Below are 22,722 nucleotides of genomic sequence, written 5' to 3' on the forward strand. Positions count from 1 at the left end.
TTCGTGAACTCGGTCGAGCTTGTATTTAAGTTGCTGAAACCGAGATAGGAAATGTTTTACTCGAAGCAGCTGTGCGTAAAGTTAGCAATGAATTGCTTTATACCACTGGCAGTTATTACTTGAATCAATATATCATACATTTATTGTTTCTTTATATGTAAGGTATACCGTATAATATAATAAAATTATATTAGAATCTTTCCCTTCAAACTTCAGTCAAAACTTCGAACACAATATGTAATTTGTTCAATAAATTCATGTTGACAAATAATAAAATTATAACTGTTTGTTGTATGAGCGGCTTCGCGAACTGCACGAAACTATTTTAACAATACGTCGTATATCGTCGCACGTATATCAATATTGTGTCATTAACAAAGATAGAATACAGTCCCTTAATTATCAATATCCATCTGTGTGTTTACCATGAACCTTCCAAGTGCAAGTTAAAAAATCTCTCGTTGATCGACTAGAGCAGATCTCGTGGGACAACCCGTTGACACATAAATATGACACACCGTTAGAGGTGGGCATGAGTCGCGCGCGCATTAACCGTGCAAAACTACGGCATATAAACTTCCTCCTTTGCCGGTGTATAAACCATAAAAGAACGGGGCTCTGGGCCGGCAGACGACCTCGCAACCCGGACTAACTATTAAAAGTTGCAAATTGCTGCAGACACACTGCGGGCCCGACGTTAGCGTACCGGCCGTCTTGGGCACTCCTCCGTCCTATCCTAACTTACTTATCCCGCCAGACTTACTTCCTTACTTACATAGTCACTCGCTTACTTACTTATTCCTAGCCTTGGTATTCCTTATCCTTGCCTCTTTCTGCACCGCAGTTTCCTCGCGTAACATTACTTGTTCATGTTCTTTCCTCGCATCTGCTGCAACTAGTCTGCCGGAACTCCCGAAAGGTGTACCAACCAGGTATACTAAACTTTGGATAACGAAACAACTCTCTGCGCGCGTCGTCGTTGTCGTTGTAGTATTATTTTTCGCATTTGTTAAGGGCGAACTTTCAAAACGAGCTCTCGGCCTGCGAAACAGCTGGCCTGTCCCGGCACGATTATGAAGCCGCGTTCACCTATCCGGCCACGTTGATCCGATTATCGACTTATAATTTTCGACAGACAGCGAAATGAAATATTCATTGGACGGGATCGACGAAAACCGATATAAATATTATATCACAGTTCGGCCACGTTTATCTTTATGTCGGTAATATTTATATACACGCGGAAAATTGCACGGCATCGACGACGATTCCATGTTTTTCAGCCCATTCATTTTCCAAATGTTTCTCGATGGTTTAAATCGCGTTAGCGTTGTATTTTGTTTTGTCATTAGCACAGGGTGAACGCTGTCGTACCAGATTTATTATACGGCTGTCTATATACTTTGTTGTCTATGCGGATGAACGAAATTCGTTCATCGTATGACATTCAGGAGAAACATTAAGCATAATGTTTCTTGTATTAGAAAAATATGAATGTAATGCGTGCGTAAGCTATCTTGTTCGTAGCGATGCTACACATTTTAAATGCCGTGTAGAAAAGTAAGCTTACTTCAAATTAGCACGGTAGACGTTAAGAAAAGCAAAGTAGTCATATTACTGTTTTTATTTCTCTGACTACTCAGTGTTACTTAAATAAAAAGTTACGCGGTTTACTTCCTTCTTAATGTAACTGCTTCTTCCAATAAATAAATTTACGAAGTTTTGCTATTATGGTTAAATTGCAACAATAATAATAGTAACATACCATAACAGTTTCATGCTTAATGTTGCAAATATGTATTATTGTATGTTAATTTAAAATTTCAAAGTACATTTATATATTCTCGAGCAATATTTAGAGATAATTAAATAGTTCGTATGAAGTCAACTAATAATGTCGAGTTTATTTAAAACATACTTTGAATACTTCGTAGGGACGTTTGACCAAACTCAGACACGTTTCATTCTCTTCCGAATTTCATTTGTCAGCGGATAAATATCAATTTCGAGAAGGCCATAAATTTTCTGTTGTATCAGTATTGAGCTACTATACAGTACACCGTCTTTGAAGTACTGTTCAAACATTGATTTTGCACTGCTAAATGTTGGCACAGTTCCATTTTTCCTTCATTTATTAGCATACCTTTGAAATCCATCAATGTCACTAATTGACACTTTGAATCTCAAATAATACGAACTATGGATCAAGCAGTACAAACCGGTGATCTGCAAATTTTAAAATTTTCGCTTTTGTATTTTAACGTCTTTCAGAACTCAATTATCCCGTAATCTTTGATAAAAAAATGTTCTAAATTCTTTATAGAAAATGAAACATAACACGAACAATTTGCATTTCCTTAGTCCGCAATAAATATCTACATTATTTTTTTGTTAGAACAGTGACGTAACTAATAGTAAAAACAATACGATTTTTAAGAAAACGATTTGAAATAAATTTGAAATAAAAAATTATTCGTGGACGTTCTTTAACATTTTGTTTTATAATTGGACCAATGATCTTTGCAATTTTGAGGATCTCTGATAAGATATTGTTTATGCGTATTACTTACTATTAAAAGAAGAATTAAAACAGATGTTGCGTTGTGACAATCTCCCTTTCAAACAGTATAATTTTATTTCTCTTTATTTCTCACCTTAGAAAATGGCCTACTTCTAGACTTGATCTTCGCGAATACCTCAAAATCGACAATTTTTTGGATCTGCCTTCCTCTACCATCTCGAATCGACAACGTAACGACCGCCAATTGTTCGTTTATGACAAACAACAGCGAGTACAAACGAATTCCATCCCAAGAGGAAACGTAAATCTACCATAAAAATGACAAATCGTGTGATAAACCTGCGTTACATTGCATTACACATCAATTATCGTTGTTGTTCATTTCGATCATCGTCGTTTTCTTTCCAATTGAGCATCGGTATCACGTTGTAATGGCTAATAAAGCAGATGAAACGCGTATTGTTGCACCCGTTCAGCAAGCGTACGTGTTGTAATAAAGAGCATTAACGGCATTTATTTTACCAGCTAGTTGTGGCTTTCCATTTCTGCTCACGAATATATCCTATAAAGTATTTTGCAAGCTGCACCATGTTGGTATTCGAACAAAGCATCTCATCGACGTAAACGCTTTATCGACCAGAGTATTTTCCCTATGTACGGGAATTTCATCGTAATTCGGTTTAATTATCTCTTGATTATATCGAATTCAGGAACCGCATAGTTAACGTCCTTTTCCCTGGATATGATCGCAAAAACACACGAGTAGATGGTTGAACTGGAGGCGTCATGTCATTTGAATAAATGAAAAGATACAAGGCTCTCGTAATCGAATTAGGTCATAGTGATCGGCGATATGGAATAAATGTGAACTTCCATTTTGTATCTGACGTACACCGCCGCTCGTATTAATCCCAACACTCTGATAGAAATTTATGACAAATTTTAATGACAGGAATCGATACTTATAGTTATTTATCCGTTATTAATCAACAAATTATAAATGTAAATTTTGTTTCAAAAGCTAGAAAACTAATGTACAGAGGATATGCAACTATCAATAGCATAAAGATACGACAAATATGATACGAAAAATTTCTCCTTGTCAGGTATGAACAATATAAATTAATTCTACTTAACACCATTATAAAGAGATATTTCCTATAATGTTCTCTTATTGTTTCAGCTACAAGTTTGCCTACGGTATTCGATGAAATGTAGCAATAATTAAGTGTACAAAGAATGCCAGCGTGATGATGCAGATAACTAAGAAAATGAAAAGTAACGATTCAATATTAGCGCCATATCGTTTGCGTGTATCGTCCGTACGGATGACACCATTTTTCCATTAAGTCCGTCTACGATAGCAACGTATGGCAAGGTTTTACTATATTATTCGTTCAACTATTATTTTACTCTTTCTCCTGCGACTTCTATACATGCCGCGCTTAATATTCCTCACGATTAATTACGACCAGTGTAACCAGTCATAAATTCTAAGCAGCGAGTCTTGTACTCGTAGATATGCATTTAGCTTAGCTTTAGAACTTTGGTTTACAGGTGAAATCTCAAGTCCTTTGAACTTGCACGCAATAATCACGTATACTTGTTAGTAATTCACTCTTGATACCGCTATTCTCTTGTACAGATGTGGATACAGATAACTAAGTAACTAGAAATTTACTTTATATTGAAACACATCTGTATAGAGCCGTGTTGGAAACAATAATTTGTTCCTTCTGTATGAAATGAACGGAAAATATGCAACAAGGAATTAAATAATTATTATAATAAGATTACAAGTAAATGTGCATCTTCATGAATCATTTATTATAGTTTTGTTCAGAGTTGATTTCGATTCGTTAATGATGATTAATTAAACACGATGATAATTTCATGAATATCTACGTATTTGAATTTATCATTTAAACGTATAAATATATTTTATGAAATGATAATTCAGTTTCAATTGAACTGTTTTTCCTAGACTTAATTCCGAAAATCGAATTAATTTTTGTCTTCTCCTTTTTGTAAATGAGTGCTACAAAGATATAGTTACAGTGGAATTCCGTTTATACGAACCCCATTTATATAAACGAAACCTTAGCAGCGCCTGATTAACTGAACATTGGTTGAGTGCTGATTCAACTACCGCCGAACGTCAATCCAGTTATATCAACGTCTAAGACGTAAATTTAATAAGACGTAATGATAAGACGTAAATAGTAGTGGCACGCTTACATATGTGACGATCTCGCGGGCTTCGCAGTCGACGCAAGTTTACAACATTGTTACGCAGATATTTAAAAGCAAATTTTTCATGGATCCTCTTGGGAACATAAACTCCTATTAACTGAACGAAAACTTATCGATGATGGGGAGAAACAAGAGGATTCCTTATATGAACGACCAGATTATATGGTCTATTGTATTCGCAGAGATGATATAGAACGAATGTGAAAAATGATAAAAGCCTCTTTGATTATGTTGATTATGTAGAGAATTATCTATTATCTATATAATTATATTATTCTATAAATATTAAAATATCCCTCGGATTACGTAACATTGAATTGACGAAATTAATTACAACGAAAAATCGTCTTTCAGTTGCATTTTTCAATTGCTTTACTTTCTACTACATGTTCAGCCGGATTCGCAACTTGTACGCGGTTTCTTCGAAATGACCTTTGCTATTTATCGAATATCGGCTATGTCGACAGTTGGGTACATCACGATGCATAAAGAATCTAGTTTATGACATCTGTTAAGACCCGACGATACCCAACATGTCCTATTTCCGCCAGTCGAGGTCCTTTCGGCAGTGATATCGCTTCCTGTTGCTGCGGATTACCAGCGGATTACCGTACCGATTTCTAGCGAAAAGATTAACTTGATAATTTGTAAACGAAATTACTCGTCACTTGAGGAAATCCAACTGTCGCAGGGATATGTACGGGGGAAACCGCATAGGTGCTTTATCAGCGAAAACGTTTTACGTTTAACGCGTCTGGCTAGTGAACAGACCGGTATAAATTTGATCGTTTCTTTGTCTTGACTTCCACTCTTGGATATAACCCCATTCTTTCACGGCAATCTTTTTATACCGACAATTTACGTGGTGAAATGTGAAATGTTATCTAGGATGTTTCGCGACAGTTGGGCGGCGTTGAACATTGAATTTCTAAAAGGTGGTCTAGCTTTCAGTTGGAGAAGTTTTACCAAAGCTCCGTGAGAATAAAAGGTTTCTTAAGGCAGCAGAATTTTATATATCTAAGCGTTGAATTATATAATGTTTCATATAATATTTGTAATATATAACACGTTATTTAATGTATTATACAATGTTCTTATTTCATATTTTATTATATAATATAAAATTTTGTTTATCTTGCTACCATCTAAATATATATCGTCTACGATTCACAAAGGAACGGGTCACTTATACCGAAGCTCAATTTCTTGAATATTTTGGATTCTCAAGTAATCTGAAAGAACTCTGCGATATTTATCAACGTTTCCACTACATTATACATTCATTCGTTAGTCAAATGTTTGGAGCCTTTTTCACAGGAATACAAATTTTTTGGAAGATATCTAAGAGTGAAATTTTGCTTGAATCAACGATATTCAGTTTATTTCTGAATGGATAATTGAGAATCTGTGTATAACGAACGAATACATGTACACTGTTTACAAACCAATATGTCAGACATATGTATTGATATTTATTACAAGTATTGTCATGAGTTTTCACTATTTCATAAACGCGAAAATATAATAGTTACAGATGAGGCAACGATAATTAAATCGCATCAATGTTATATGGAGAGCATGAATTGATAAATCTATTACTGTATGTCAACTAGTTGGTAATTATTAAATTTATCCGAAAGTCATATAAATAGATGGTTAGATAAAACAACAAAATGTTTTATCCTTTTTTGTTCCTCGTTTTATTTCTCATATATTTTATAATACATTGTATTACTATTACTAATTGTAATTGTATTACTATTACTAGACTACACATTTAAATCTACACATTTAAATAAATTTATATTTCTTTGACTGTTTCAGGAGATGAAAGTTAACTGGGCCACGTCTCCGGGAAACCAACCAAAACAGGACACCAGCAGTAAGTAATATACAATTTATATTTTCATTTCCGTATGTAATTGGATGTCGATAATCGTACTTTCCCTTTTCTGTTACATTAGGATTTCGTTATACTATACGCATAACGCACGTTATAGCAAGTCAATTAATTAATATGCAATTTAAGAAACTGTACGGGTTTTCAAAAACTGGAACAATATCAGAGGAAAACTGGAACAAATAATAAAATTTAATAGGGAATAATAATAGGAATTGTAGAAAATGGCGAAATGGAGGTATTCATGAATTAGTCCAAATATTTTGTTGTTATTGGGTTTGCTTTTAATTCCAATAATGTTGTTAAAAAGAATTAAATTATAATCTTACATGTTACGTAATTATTACTAATGAAGTTTTCAGAAGCGTAATTAGCTTTTGCGCATACAATGCTTATGCTTAAAATTTATTTACTATACCCAATGGAACAACGTTGACCGAAATGCGATATAAATGAAATAATTAATTTCAACCCTCCATATTAAGCAATACGAGATTAAAATTTTCTTAATACAGCAAGTGCAAATTATTGTTAAATATTGATTGAAACGCTCCAAAAGATTGTGAATCATTATCCTTCTTTGGACACAGATTAAGCCTATCAGCCGGATATTTTTAAAGACTCTATTACATAGTACAAACCTTTGTATCAGTGAAAAATGTTTTATTTGACACACGGCCAATATAAAGAGGTCCGTTAATTTGTATGCGTTGCGATATTCAATTCATCGAGACTCGTTTTATCGAATAGACGATGTAGGTATTTTAAAGTCAGCACGCGCTGTCAATGTTACGATAATATATTATTTTTCTAAGACATCATTTAACGCGATAGCGTATGTCAAACAAGTTTATAAATTATTAGGAATACAGATGTTTTTCTTTCATTACTTTCAGGTTTCTTTGCGTTCAATTACGTTCAAAGTATTGTCTGAAACACTTAGGTTTTTATTATTAATTTCATTATTATTTTTAATATTTTATTCACACTTTCTATTGTTTATTCTGATAATTCATTAATTCTTAGAAATTCACCATTATTTTCTATTATTAATTATAATATTTGAAAGAAGTTATAAGTTGCGTTAATTATTCTTAAGAAATAATTCTTAGAAGAGAATTAAGCGAAACAAGTAGATCTACATTAATTCGATTTGCAGATTCTAGCTAATTCTTTGTGGAATAAATTACTCGTTTATAGCCCCGGAAACTTCACAGTTACTGTGGGAATTGAATATATGTAGGTCTCTAAACATCTTATCGCTGACCTTTAATCCTTTCGCAAGTTCTAGATTGTCCTTATTTAGGCGTTAATTACGGATACTTAAATGGAATTAGTTTCGTGGGTATGGTGTATCAAGTAACACTGTTCTACCACGGCAACGATTCCAACTTAAAAGAAGTTACATAAAATAGCAACATGGGCATAAATGGCTTTATATTAAACTATTTTACACTATGTATAACTAAGTAGAAATTTTAGCGTAAAATAGATTACTATTGTATTATTAACCGTCTCTTACTTTCGCAACTTAATCTGCCCCTCGTACGTCAAATTGACACAATGGTGAAACATCGATGAAATGAAAGATAAATAATTAATTTTCCTGTTTGTCGTTTACATGCATTCACATTGATCCCCCTTCAGAATCATCGGATTTCATTCGCACGTATTTGACTTCGCATTATCGTTCTTGGCTTTGTCTCGCGGCGAGGAGAAGAACGAAGAGAAGGCACAAAGCTCTTCCTCCCTTCCTCATATTCACATCAAATTTCGATATTCAAAGCTATACATGTCTAGCTTCATACTAAAGCGGTTGTACGATGAACGCATAATTGTTGTGCAACAATTATGAAACACTGAGATAGTCGTCAATGGACTTGCTAAGAATAACGTGTGTCAGATTGACACATAGGGTTCTTTTTGTAACAAACGTTGTTTCATAAATATATATATATACATTCTATATTAAAAAAGTAAATTATAAAGTCTGAGATCAATTTTTCTTAGAATAGCGTCATCTTTCACGTGAAAAATATGTACGGGCGAAGGTTAAGCTGTTGCTAATATTCGAAAAGCTAAGTTAGAGAATATACGTAATTCTGCAAACATTAAAATATTCAGTCTTTCCATTCCAAAGTATTAATTTATTACCGAAGGGTTCAGTATTTTTCCACACTCTTCCGGTAAATCAGCCGAATTATTAGGTAGTTCGAAAAGTTTCTTTCGTTTTATAAGGAAATAATGGATGCACAATATTCTTCGTTGTACATTATTTTGTCGAATTACGTATGATCCATCTTATTCCATCAAGATAAAGATTACAACGTCCGACAGAATAGATTTCATGTTTGTATAAAGATGCGTTGTCGTAAAAGACGTGTCTGTAAAAGAAAGACACTTTTCGGGCAACCTAATACTTGACGCAGCTTACCTATTACGCATACTTTATGCAGCTATCCGATATCACATATTTTAACGCTTCATTAGCATTTCCCTATTTCTAACCGTCGAATTGGAAATAAAAAATATGTTAGCGAAAGTTAGGGGAAAATTGTAGGTGAGAATCCCAGCGATGCGCGTAAGTAGAAAATTAAGAATAAAACATAGCATTTCGCGTATAATGCCGTATAATCTTTAGAAAGAAGAAAACAAAGTGAGAATTAAATCGATATAGAGCAGAGTAATCATTTTGAGGAACATCTCGCTCGATTTTGCCGGAACAATGATTTAAAAGTTTCGTTATCAGATGGAATATTATACAAATCAGGTACATATTCATGAATCGGTAAAATTACGGCGTAGAACTTGAAGTAACAGTTTCGTGTATTCGTACTATAATTTCTGCGTATAAGGGCTGTCCGGTACAGCAGTGGTTAGGCATTAAACGTACGTCACTTGGTAAGCTCCTTCGCTCTCTGTTCCCCTATCTACGGAGAAGCACAGCCGCAGACCAGTAAACCCGTCATAAGTACTTCCTTTCTAGGGATTTCCGTCGTTTCTATTTAGCAAAGAAAGAAGAAAAAAAGAGAAAGAAAAGAACGAAAAAGGTAAAACGAAAAGAAAAATTAATATGATTCTACGCAAATATCTTTCAGCATGAATCATTGAAAATTACCTTCCCGAATAACTTCGTTTTATTTCTCGCGTTTTATTACGCAATAGGATTGGCAGATTCGAAATCTTACTACTTTCTGCGAGTTATTGGAAACTATTAAACGGCGGATTGTTCACGGTGTAAAATATTTCTTTGAAACCCGTCCTCTCCTCCGAGATCATGACTTTTTGCGCGAAAAGCAGAGAACCTCTAACGCTTTTGCGCTGGCGCTCGACTCCGTGTTTTCCGTTTCGCTCTTTTGAATTCTGTTTAACGTTGATGTCTCGTTTAATTTCCGTGTTTTGTGCACGCACAAAAGACGGGAAAAATTTCATTATGCCGCAAGTACTTTCAATTAACCGGGAAAACTTATTATAATTAAATACACGCCGACGTTCCATTTGGCTAATTACGTTTGCAAATACCAGAAGTATTTGCTTATCATGGCAGATAATTTGCCCGAGAGCATCGATAATAATATCGAGCAACGTGTGTCAAGTGCCGACTGTTCGAAGAAGGCAACGCTCGTCACAATGTGAAACAATTGCTAAAATATATAATATTTTGTAAGTTAAATGGACATTTTTGTATTCAGGAATATTTGTTCGACAAAGTATAATTTAAATTCTTAAAGGTATCCTGTAGTATATATGAATACCAGGAATTCACAGAGACAAAGAAGATTGTATTTCACATTATTAGATTGTTTAATTAAATAAGTTTACGGCATAAAATTTAATAAATACGCGTATTTGTTCCATTGTCAAATTAAAATTTGTTCAACGCTTGAAATCTAATTCGAGTGGAAACTGGAAAGAGTTGAATTTAAATTCTGAGCCTATCTACAGTTTCTTATATAAGATCAATCTTGAGTCAAGTTAAAAAGCCACGAGATTATCAAAATCCAATAATATTCTATGATTTCATTGAAATATTTTTGACGCTTCCGTGCTTTCTTACAGATAGCAGTAAATAAGATTATAACAAATTAAATTAAAATTAAATATAAAAAAATAAAATTTAATAAATAAAATTAAATTAAATAATTAATTAAAACAACCAAACGTTCCCTTTCATTAGGTATTATAAAAATTTACTCGAGTCTTCCAATGTTACAACATTGTCTAACTAAGTTTAATAAAGTATCGGGTAACAACATTGAATATCAGCGATGATGTCATAAATAACAGAAGGAGGTGTGCTTATCTTACCTCTCTAGCCTGCCGTACATACGAGAAAGGCCAAAGAGTGAACACGTGTGTCCTTTTCCTATTATACATGTACGCCCGGGCGACGAATGCGTGTGCGTGTTTGAAATTCAGTGAGGGGTGGCGGCAATATTTAACTCAGTCTGAAATTCCTCTTTTTATAGACTTGTAAAACCGTGACAGGCACATGGGACCCGATCCTCTGCCTCCCCTTTCCCCATGTTTCAGCCATATCGTTCTCTGTTCAGCCCTTGTTACTCTCGCTCTTCGTCGTACAGTTGCCCCATCTGAAACGGTTAGATGGTGTTCCTGTATCTCTCGTCGTTCTTCCGACCAGCTTTCCCATTGCTGGCCCTCTTTCGTCCTCCCATACTTCTCGAATCCTCCTTCACCCCTGTCCACCCCTCGACGATCCCCTTTCGAAGCCGCGCCGTACCTCCCCGCGGACAAATGCAAAACTAAAACGCGCCTCCCCTATTCTCTGTGTAAATATGGTCGGGAACTACTGCACGGTCGTTGAACGGGGTGAGCACACTTTTTCCAACCCCACCTCCCCTCCCCACCATCGTTTTCCATCCTCTACGATCGCATTCCCTACCCACGTTCACGAAGAGTGGATAGCTGTGTACGCGTTGTGGCTACAACCGAGACGAGGAATACCAAGGCGGCGAAGGCCCACGGTTGTTTTACTTTTCCGTAAGGGGATGCTACGAAACTTCGGCACATTGGTACACCTGCGCATCCTGCAACTGCGGACTCTCACCGTTTACTCGCCGGTCGAGCGTATATTACGCAAGCCTACGAAACCGTGCTACAACTTGCAGCGTATTTGTGGACCGGCAAATATATACAGTATCATAGCGCGTGATATATGAATCTCTATAGGTTCGTCGTAAGATATTGGCGATCTTCTGTCTGCCTAGAAAAATGCTTCGCTATACGTTAAAGTATATAAGTGAATAAAGGGAATCGATGGGGAAGATCGATGGTTAACGTTTGATGTTTGAGCGATTTTGTTTCTGGTATGGTTATAGTAGTCATCTATATTTTCGATATAATTTAGGAAATGAGAAACACACGTATTAGTTTCTATAGTTTGCAGGAATAGCTTTCGAGGGGGTGGAAATGTGATCGGTTTGAAAGGAACTGCAGCAGAGTAAACTCTATGAATTCAGTAAAAATATATTTAAACAGAAAGCCTATGAGATTCATCCTCACGTATTTTAACACTTTTTTCAGGAATAATTATGTAAAATAATTCTTCTCATTACGATATTTTTCTACACATTGCCTTATAGGTAAATATTATCATATCATAAATGATTAGGATTTCCTGTTGAAAATCGAAGCTGTATATTAATCAGAAGATCAGGTCATACCGAAATCGTACAAGTTCTAAGTTACTTCAACCGACGAATGAGAACTTTAGAACGATGATCGTTTATGAACGGTCGTAATGCATGCTTGGGGAATCAGCTACGCAAAGGAATATTATCCAAAGATGATATACTGTGTTACGTATAGCTGGAATGTAATGAGAGGAGATTTTGACAGTTATATTCAGCAAGAGAGAAACCTTTCGGACTTTTATGGTTTTAAATCTCCTTCATAATACGCATCATAAAAGGATACAATTTTTATGGTGCCTTGTAACGTGTCATCGGGATTTACGTCGAGGACGATGGGATACATGCGAGTAGGTTATTGCAATTGTAACGAGTTGCGCAACATGGCTATGTAATATCTGTAAAATATCATACACATTAATATACTGTTGTGCAAAATGTACAAATTTTCAAACATTTCCTACGTGTAAATTTAAGAACTTGCGGATACTGTAACTGTAGTTTCAATTATCTTGTCACAATTAAGAGCTACTTAAAGTAATACTCATTGCAATATTCGTGAAAAGGAAGCTGCACTCACTGTATCGTACTTTTTTTCACGTCCCATTATAAACATTTTCAAGCTTTCACCGATAGTACAGATATCAAGCGAGACGATGATCTAAACTTTTAAACAAAATTGTCCTGTCACAGAATATCACGGAAAATCCGCATCCAGCAAACAAGCAACCGTGTTGAATGTGTTACAACTACAAGGTTAGAAAATTCTATTCCTCCACGTCTATCGTGGAATAACGAACAAATCTTGTCCATTTTACAGCGGATCGGAACAAAAACATTTTTCACGTGTATGGCAAAAAGCAACGGGACATTCCTTGACCCGTTCCATAGAGTAAGATGTTATTACGACTATTCCGAAAGACGAACTCGTGGAAGGAAGCTGGGTTGAAAAAGAAGGGAATTCACGTTCCATTTTCTTCATATGATCATCGTCGGTGGAGTGTCGCGAAGGAACAAAAAGAGAGCAAAAGTTGCGAGCCTTGAAAGCATAGGATGGCGTCGGTGCACGGTGTAGAACGAAACGAGAGAAAAAGGGCTGGAAAGAGAAAGAAAGCGGATTGGAAGGTCGTGGTGTAGAGCCGGATTGAGCTTGACTGGTAGACTGCGTAATCGCGCATCGTTTTTCCTGCATTATGAATCGCGCCAGGGGATAATCGTGCCAGTATTTACGGAGCTTTTCGGCACAAAGGGGTTACACCGCGAGTCCCACTCCCGTATTCCGTTTATCACTGGCAAAGCGTTTACCGTTAGACCATAAGCAGCACGCCTTTGCTGTTTATATGCATTACTGGAGCTGTTATCGTTATTAACAAAACACAAGCTGTCTTTCCCGTGTCTCTCATTTTCTGTCACGTACATCCCGCCAACGCCAGTTTTACCCGCTCGGGGCTCGTCGCGCTCGTTCCATCCCTCCGCTTCTCTTTCGCTCCGTTCACACTCTGTCGTCTAGCGTTTTCGCGTATATACATCTTGTCGCGTGCTTTCTCATTCGCCAACTTGTCTTTTTTTTTCATCTCCGTCTCTTCCTCCGCCTCCTTCTCTTCTAACTTCTCTCCCACCTCCTCCCTCGACGTGGTACTTAAATTTAATGACTCGCGAAAGAGCAGGAAATTTCGCGAGTCGTGTTTCTTTATTAATGTACGTGTACGTGGGAATAATGTGTAGGTTTGTGCTGTGAAGCGACCCGTCCACGCAGTGGCCGCTCCTCATAGCGAGCATAAATATTTTTCACTAATTCGCGTCATTAATTCTCGCGCTCGTGTAATTTGTACACTTTCTTCTTTTCTTTCTTTTTTCTTTCTCTCACCTCTCTCTCTTTCTCTCTCTTACGCGCGCTCTTTCTCGTTTTTTTATCCTTTTCTCTTTCGCTCAAGCTTCCTTTTAGAACTGTCGCGCGTGAAACGGTTACCCTTCTCGTAGTTTATGCCGTTTAAAATGATAAGCAACGTTTGTATTACGAATGAATGTATGCCAAACGAATGTTCTGAAATACTCGCGTACGAAATAGGATTTCTAATTAATTATCGCGACGATTTGTTAATTTTTCGAACGAATAGAGCAATTGCTCTTTGATGGTTTTATTTTCAGTTTACTTTTTATTAGAGAAGGTTGTCGTGGCGAAAGTAGCGTTCTTTTATTACGAGCGCGCAACAACACTGTTAAAATGGAAAATGAAAGAAACAATGCAAATGTAGTTAATTTGATGGAAATGTCTTGGAATCTCTGAGCTTGGCTTATACGGTAGGATATACTAATTAAATATGAAGCATCTGAAAAATATGAAACCAACGTAACCTACGATGAATGTAATTGCATTTTGCGTTTGTAATCTTATTGGAATCATATTGGAAAGTTATGGAGTTTCCCTCTCATTTTCAAGCTCACTTGACATAATTTAATCACTACGCATTTATTCTGATAGATGCAGGATCATTTGAGTAGAAAAAAGACCGGTAGCCTCTATAGGAGTGACCAACGTTATAGCTATAAGATTACTTCACGTTCGAATAAACAAGTTTTCATGAAAGAATTTCTATCGAGAGACAGGTGCAGATAACATTACTCATTACAATACATCGATACCGTAAATACGATAGTGTCCAATATGAAAGATACACAAAACGTTTCAATTTAATCGAATAAAAGCATCCAGTCATTAAAGCATAGGAAAGTTTGCCAAGAAAAATATACTTCGACTTAAACGAAAGCTATTCTCGCGGGAAACGTCAGAACCGACAAAAATAATCCAAAAATGAGTATTAATATGTGAACTTTGGTACAGCCGATATTACGTGACGAAGTTTTCACTTGCTTTCCAATTCTCCCGCAACGCAATTCGAGAGCTATCAAATCAACGGATTGATCCATACATATGCATGTACATGCACGTGGACTGGCTCGGCATTCCAGAAATTCTCACGAGGTATCATTTGTAAGAGTCAAGCACGTGCAACGTTACGATCGTCAACGAGAAAACCAAGAATCCCTCGTACGTATCGCGAGACGTAAGAAACGGTCATTAATCGGATACGGTGGGTTCCAGCAGGTCTCTCGAGTTGTAAACGAGCTAGGGAGGCGTACAGGTGTGTAGTGACATTCGCGTTCGCGCAATAGCCGCGTTTAACTGACGACACGATCAGCTCGATGAACCGAGAGAATAGGATCGGGCGCGGTAGACAAGTGCATCGTGCATTCTCTTTGTCCTCGATGTTGTACGGAAACCGAGGTTCTCGCGCACACGTCCCAGTAGCATCCTGCCTGGACCTCGTGGTGTATCGCGTTACTACCGGTGGTGTGTAGCGTTGTGCGGTGAAAGCACTGCGGATAGCATTTGTGGGTAGCGCACGGGTCGACGAGGGAATCGGTAAACCCCCGTGTACGGAGGGCGTCTGCGAGATCAGGCCGCGTGCACGCTGCCATCATATATCGTCTAATAGACACGAGGATACGCGCGGCTTTGCCCTGCAGGCTTATGTCACTTAACCTCTCAACATCGGTGCTCGATTTTGTCGCACGAGATCCGCCGTTGGAGATTACACGAGCCACAATTTATCGCTGGAATTTGTTAGTCGAATCGAACTGATCTACAACTCCCGGCCTCCATTGGCAAATAGAAAATTTCGTCTCGACCCGGTTGTCTATAGCGGTTGTTCCACATTCGAAAGCCTGTTCGTTGCGTTTCGCGGTTCCCAGATTGCACTGTGATTTTTCGGCCGATCGAAACCAAGCGCGACTAACGCGAGATTGGATAGACGAGTCGAAAGCGCCGGGGCAAATATTGTTTTTTAATATTGTCGAAGTGTCAGCCGATTTTCGACCAGGAAATGAATAACGTCTGGCTGCCCAACGCGACGTTACGCTATGCGACGTAGCAAAATTTCCAACCGTGTACAATTAGTATATTGCTTATAATACGTACGATGCGTGTGATTATACCCGTAGGGGGGGCATTAACGAACAGCGTACAAGGTTTGCTGATAATTACAGGTGCGGAAAGAAAAACACGAGATGATTATTGCGTTTGCCCATCAGGTTCCACCGCACGGAAAACAATCAGATCCCCGTACAATTTTTATCCCGGTCGGTTACAAAGGAAATCTGCGCGAAAAAAATTCGTTGTTCTTGCGGACTCGGCGCTTTAAAGATTATTTTCACGTGCGCCCATCGGCGTTCCGTTGATGGAAGGATACGCGCTTTAATCAAGTTAATGCAACCACGCTCCACCTCTGTTCGCCCGAACTTCGCGTGCACACGCCTCGCGTACGTGTCCGTGAACACCGATCAGGGTGACTTTTATGAACGTTACACACTTTGGAAACGGTGCCGCCGCGTGCCAAGCGGAACCTCGAGCCACAGGCCGCTTCTTACGAGCACGTTTCTCGCAGATTGGTTCGAAGAAAAATGCGGACTCAATTTGGAAACCGTCTTTTCGATATTTTCCACGAAAGATTTCGATGGTTCTCAGATTACAGCGTGACGATGGCGATTTCGGACGTGTAATTGTCTTTTTAACGCAGTTGATTAGATGGTTGGTAGGTTTTATACATGTTCCATATATGGTATTAAAATACCAATACACCAGCAATCCATGGTTCTTACGAGGAAATGTATCATTACGCGTTATTAAGTAAATTACAGATTGTTATTGCCGTTTCTTATTGGCACTCGTCATTTCGAACACAACACGTTCACCTCTTTCGATTTCGATCACATCGAGTGGATCAATTTGAAGTGGATCAAACATGTAGGTTTGTTTGATAAAGAAACGAGTGGATGAATTCGTAATAGTCCGATGTATCAAAATCAGCATAACTACAAGAGGTAGTGTATGCTGGTTGTAATCGCTCAATGCTCTATGCCGATCGAAGGAAGGATAACAATACACTGTCTTAGGGAACACGTTCATACATTTATATCGACGAATGTTACCATAAAAACTTAATCTTCTTATGTAGCTCTATCTAAAGATGACAAGAAACAGCAATAACAATCTGTCCAGAGTTCATTTACCTCTAGACCTTGTAAACCAAAACAATCTTTAGTATTCAAAGGTACAATAATATGGGTCTCTCCCAGACTTGAACGTTTTTTACGTTCATACAATGTTATCAAAATCCAACGTTTCAAAGAATTGAGATACGCACATTAAAGATTTTACACTATCTATGACATATCTTTAATATTGTAACATCGGGAATAAATGTTATTGATGATTTATTTACAATAAATGGATTGTACAGATGTTGATTAAACAGAAGAACGATGGTTGTTTAATGTGAACTAGTCGCAATAACGGACTATAATTTAGACAACTCAATAGTTAATTTGCAACTCTCGTCACCACGGATCCAACGCTCTCGCTCTCTCTCTCTCTCTCTCTCTCTCTCTCTCACGCGGACCACACTCTCACGACAACGCTAGCGACACTATCCCGACAACGCAACTCGCACTCTCTGACTTCTCGATTCACACTCCCTGGCTTCTCTACTGACCCTTCTGACTCTTCTTAGACCCACCACGCACATGTTCCGCAACCACTCGTGACCAGGGTCATGTAGGCCTTTTCTACGAAACTATTCGACACTGTTTATGGTTTACCCGATATCTCTTAGACCTTTTTGTCCACGATACTACAATATCTATATATTTTATTTTCAAATCTCCAGCATACTCAAACGTTAGACTACGCGGCAATTTTTCAAAAGTTTGCAAGCAAGTTGGAAATCAAAATTTGCAGTATACTTTTAATTCGTCCTTGAAATTGAGAAATTACCCTGCTAATTTTCGTCGTTAATAAAGATTCGTAAGGGCAAGAAACGAAGTCTCCTGAGTTCGCGGTGTAGCTTGGCGTGAGTTAAAAACGTAGAAGAATTGGCACGGAAGATAAACACGGCCGGACTTGCCCAGTGACCGAACATTACTATGTTAAGAGTTCTCGGGAGAGATGCAGGGGTTGTTGCGTGGTATCCCCCGAACGGACGGAATAACATCGTTGGATAAGACTACGATATTGAACAGTGAGAATCACTGCAATCCCCGGTGTGTGATAACTCAGGTAGCGTGAATAAGCTGACCTCTCTTTGCTAGAATATACCGCCATTTATGCAACAACACAGCATCGCAGTTCTCGCGTCCAACTCTTTACCCTCACATTCGCACAGAATCCAGTATGTGCGCTCTGTACATGGCCAGCGATTTAACATCCTATCGTTTTACGGCACTCGTTAAACGTACAGCGGATACGAATGCTGCTGTATGTGTTCTGATTCCACGCGAATGTCCCTGTCTGCTTTCGTAAAAACTGTCCACATCGGAACAAATACCTTTTTTTTCGGATGCTGTTTTCTGACGCGACGCTATTTCCTGTCATTTTGCGTTCCTGCACGATGGATTGCGACGAGACTCGATTTGTTCCTTCCTTTCGCGTATGCTCATTTCAGAATTACAAATTTCTCGTTGCACGCAGTAATTGCATGACTAATCTTGGTTCTTGTTTGGAAAATAATTATGATTTATATTAACCTGTGAAATCGAATTGACGTTTGCGAGGAAAAGGTACGACATCAATTTTTCACAAGTAATCTGTTTAAATCGCCTAATCCTAGTGGCTAGACGCAGTTCTCCAATTATTTGTTTTCTAACGTAAAGCGAAACGTATGCAGAGGTAAGTTCGAACTAGCTTGTGAACTCGCGTTTACAAGCAAGCATACGAGCAAAAATGATCGTAATAATAAGTTAATAGTTAAATCACAACTTAGAACGTCAGTCAGTGTAATTTGTAACAATAAGTATCTATTATTTATTGATAGAATGTCTATCGTTTCAATTTATTAAATTATACGGAACACCACCGAAGGAAAAATACATCGAGACAAACAACATAGTCTTAAGAGTTTGTCGAAAGTATAAAACAAAGTATGTATACATCGCTCTAGGTTCGATTTGTACAAAAAACGAAGTGTACTTAAAATTGTGTTTCGAAACGACAATAGGATCCCGGCTATCATTGAGTGGCGGAACAATAATTAAATATCAATCGCCGCCGCTCCACAGAGAATTTTCTTTCGCGTTATAAGCTGTCCACTCCACCTGACATCGATTTCCAACGCTTAATTGCTTCGAGATTCTTTAATTTCACGCGCACTTTGAATGGATGCGATCGTAGTGAGTTTCAAAGGCGTCATCGGGACGGTGCACAACTTTTGTCGATAAAAACCACGTTGGGGTTTAGCGGAAAGTGTTCGCGCGAAAGAGCAACGATCACGAGGTGAAATACAGCGTTAACGAAGAAATGAATCACGTCACCGTATATCTACCCCTACAGTTAGCTAACCGAGTAATTTTAAAATGCAGAAATTCACCTGGGGAAGCCTTATCCGCCTTGGAGGGAAAATTATTTTGTCGCCATGACACGTGCCTAGGGGAAAGAAACAAAAAGAGAGATGGGTAAGGAGCTTGCGAACGATATGAAAAACGGGGTTTATGGCGGTTGTAAAGATTATGCCGCAAAGAGTGCCCGATATATACGCGGCCGTGTTTTTTCTTTTCTTTTTTTTTTTTTTTTTGTTTCTTTATCCTTTCTACAATTTTTGTAGTCGGCAATAGATCAGGTTTGTAACACTTTGTTTGCATGAATAAATCGATTTAATGGAAATTTGTCTGTCCTTTTTTCGTCCAATCCCAGTGACCAGACGCAATTTTACAATTACTTCTTTTTGTTCATTGTAATTTAGTCATTATTTTCTCATTTATTTCTGATTTTTATTTTTAATTTAATTCAGTACATTATTTTCTTTTTACTCGGGGGAAACGAATGATTAATACTTTAAGTTTCATTATACATGCATCACGTTGCGAATATACTGAAATAATAGGTTGTCCAAAAGGTTTCTTTCGTTGTATGGGGAAATAATAGACGCACAACGTTTTTGTTTTATATTATTTTGTCGAATTATGTACGCTCCATTTTATTTTGTTGAGATAAGCACCGTGACATTTCACAGATTTGGTTTCACGTTTGTATGAAAGTGTAAAACACATGTTTGCGAAAGAAAGACACTTTCCGGAGAACCTAATACGAACAGAAACTGTCGAAAGATCTAGAAACTATTTGATCATAAACCTCGATAGGTCAGAAATACTGAACAGCTGATCAGAAGGTGCGATGAGTGACCACCGACAATGCAAGCATATTTTCTTCCTTCAGAACATTTTCCCCGTGCAAATAGAAACAGACGATAGTGCAATAGCTATCTATTCTGTTTAGCATATTCATTAACTAGTATAGGTATCATCGAATCAATGAATGCAATGATCCATTTGCATCTATCAAAATTGATAAGAAGTAAAGTCATTTTATATGTGTTGTCAGCTACTAGATAGGACATCTGTACATATTCCAATAATTGTCATCTATCCTTCCGTAAGTTATTTGAGTTACCAATTATGTATGTACATCATATAATCATAATATCATCATATAAAAATCACAGCATTATCTAACCTGCACGCTATACAAATAATAAAAGAATAAAATGGTTCTCACAAGACCGCGATATATATGCGGATGCCGTTATTATTTCCAAAATCCATACGTCACTTTTCACGTCTACGTTTGCTCTAACAACGATATTCTGACATAACCGATGTTCCACAAACCGACCGAAACTTGTTAACTGCGATTCGATCGAACGAAGCCACTGTCGTATCAAAAATCAGGCCGCGAATCATAAATTGACAAAGCGTTGGCGGAGACATATTCTAACGTTCTCATCAGTTGGAGATACAGAATTTTATAATTCTTTATTCCTATGGTTTGAAAGCTGCCGCTGACACCGGATGAAACGTCAGTCGGTTGTTCGAAAGCAGCCAGTTTCTGATAGAATTCGTGCGCACGATGCACGTTCGACAAAAACCGCATAGGTGTTTTAAATAAACTGCTACCGGGCATGCCATAAGCTACTCCACGTGTCTGCGGCCATTTTTCCGATACGAACCTGTGGATTAACGGGACACGACCGCTTTAGGCAGGGAAGGTGATGGGAAAAGATTTAACAGAAATTTGCATCGAATCCGGTTCGGCCCAGTAAATATGCAAATTTTGTCGAACATCGGGCGTCACTCGTTTTTTGACCGGTGGGAGAAAAAAAAGGAGAGCGGCGGGCAAAGACGATAAGTATTGTCCGTGGAAAAATGACATCTCTGACACGGAACAAAGAATGACAGCACGCGAAACCGCGACGAACTTCGGAAATAACGCAACGGTGCCGATTCATTTAAATTTTGATGAATTAATCACGTTTCTAGCGCGACGTTCGTTAGCATAGTACTTTTACTTTAAAATTTATCACTCGACAAAAGTAGTCACAGGATACACGCTCTTTATTCCCTTTCCTGTAATTTATGATCTTTTCTTACTTTTACATACGTCGATATTTTCTTTTATTTAGGAACCATCAAGTGCATTGTAGCCAGCTCCACGGTAATTAATAATAATCCCTGTCGCGATAGAACTGCACCGATTTAAACTGCATCGGCACTAAAATTTTCCAAATTTTATTACCGCCATAAATTACGATATATCTACGTTATTCGTTTTTATTGGCTTCGAGTACGAAATCTTTTTATCTGTGCTAATTTTAATGTATACCATTCACGCCTTTCGTATTTCTACGTTTCATCATTTCTATTAATGGAAAACCGTGAAGTAACAATAAATTTTCCAAAGTGACAATCAAATATCAACGTGCTTCTAACGAAATTTACGATCATGAATCACGGACAATAGATATTTTTTCGGAATACGAATATTTTTGTACAAATGAAAACGAAAGAGTAGTAAGTTGATACCGATTGGAAAGCGCGATTGCAACGAAAAGCCAACTGACGATAGTTAGCTGCAAGCCCACAGAAGCATCCAGTAAATGGAAACTTCGCAAGCATGCATTTCTCTCTCGCTAGGTGTAATTATCACAGTATCCATTTAATTACATTGTCTTAAGCCAACCAGCAGAAGCACCTGCCAGTAGGCTTAACCTGTATTTCACTCACTAACATTGTCAACATAATTCTCGGCTTATCGTAACTGCTGATCTAGCAGTTACATGTTACACGATAGTGTATCGATGTGCGGTAGTTGTTTGCTAGAATAAAGTAGTGAGTTACAGGTGAAGCGATGCAACCACGAAGCCTAGCCAGGCTGTCGCTCATTTCGCGGTAATTATACACTAATGAGACCTTCCAGACTCGACCCGTTTCGCCTCCAAAAAGTACGACAAGTCGATGGAAAATAAAAAGAGAAACGCTTGCGGCGACCGAACTTGGGTTACGTTCCGTAG

The 22,722-nt window shown here is 37.7% G+C and overlaps 1 protein-coding gene and 1 long non-coding RNA gene across 8 annotated transcripts in view; one reads left to right on the plus strand and one right to left on the minus strand.

The window, feature by feature from the left end:
• The window catches only part of LOC126869231 (nucleolysin TIAR-like), a 585,963-nt gene that overhangs the window by 239,773 nt on the left and 323,468 nt on the right, over positions 1-22,722 (plus strand). For all 7 annotated transcript variants that reach the window (XR_007690851.1, XR_007690850.1, XR_007690853.1 and 4 more), the window contains one exon: positions 6,599-6,656. Coding sequence is in view for 3 of the 7 variants with exons in the window: in XM_050625491.1 (XP_050481448.1) it covers positions 6,599-6,656 (58 nt within the window). In the remaining 4 variants the exon portion in view is untranslated. The remainder of the gene's footprint in view (positions 1-6,598; positions 6,657-22,722) is intronic.
• The window catches only part of LOC126869250 (uncharacterized), a 326,016-nt gene that overhangs the window by 203,381 nt on the left and 99,913 nt on the right, over positions 1-22,722 (minus strand). The window lies entirely within an intron of this gene.

This window comes from Bombus huntii, chromosome 9 (assembly GCF_024542735.1).
Source record: "Bombus huntii isolate Logan2020A chromosome 9, iyBomHunt1.1, whole genome shotgun sequence".
NCBI classification, from domain to species: Eukaryota; Metazoa; Arthropoda; class Insecta; order Hymenoptera; family Apidae; genus Bombus; species Bombus huntii.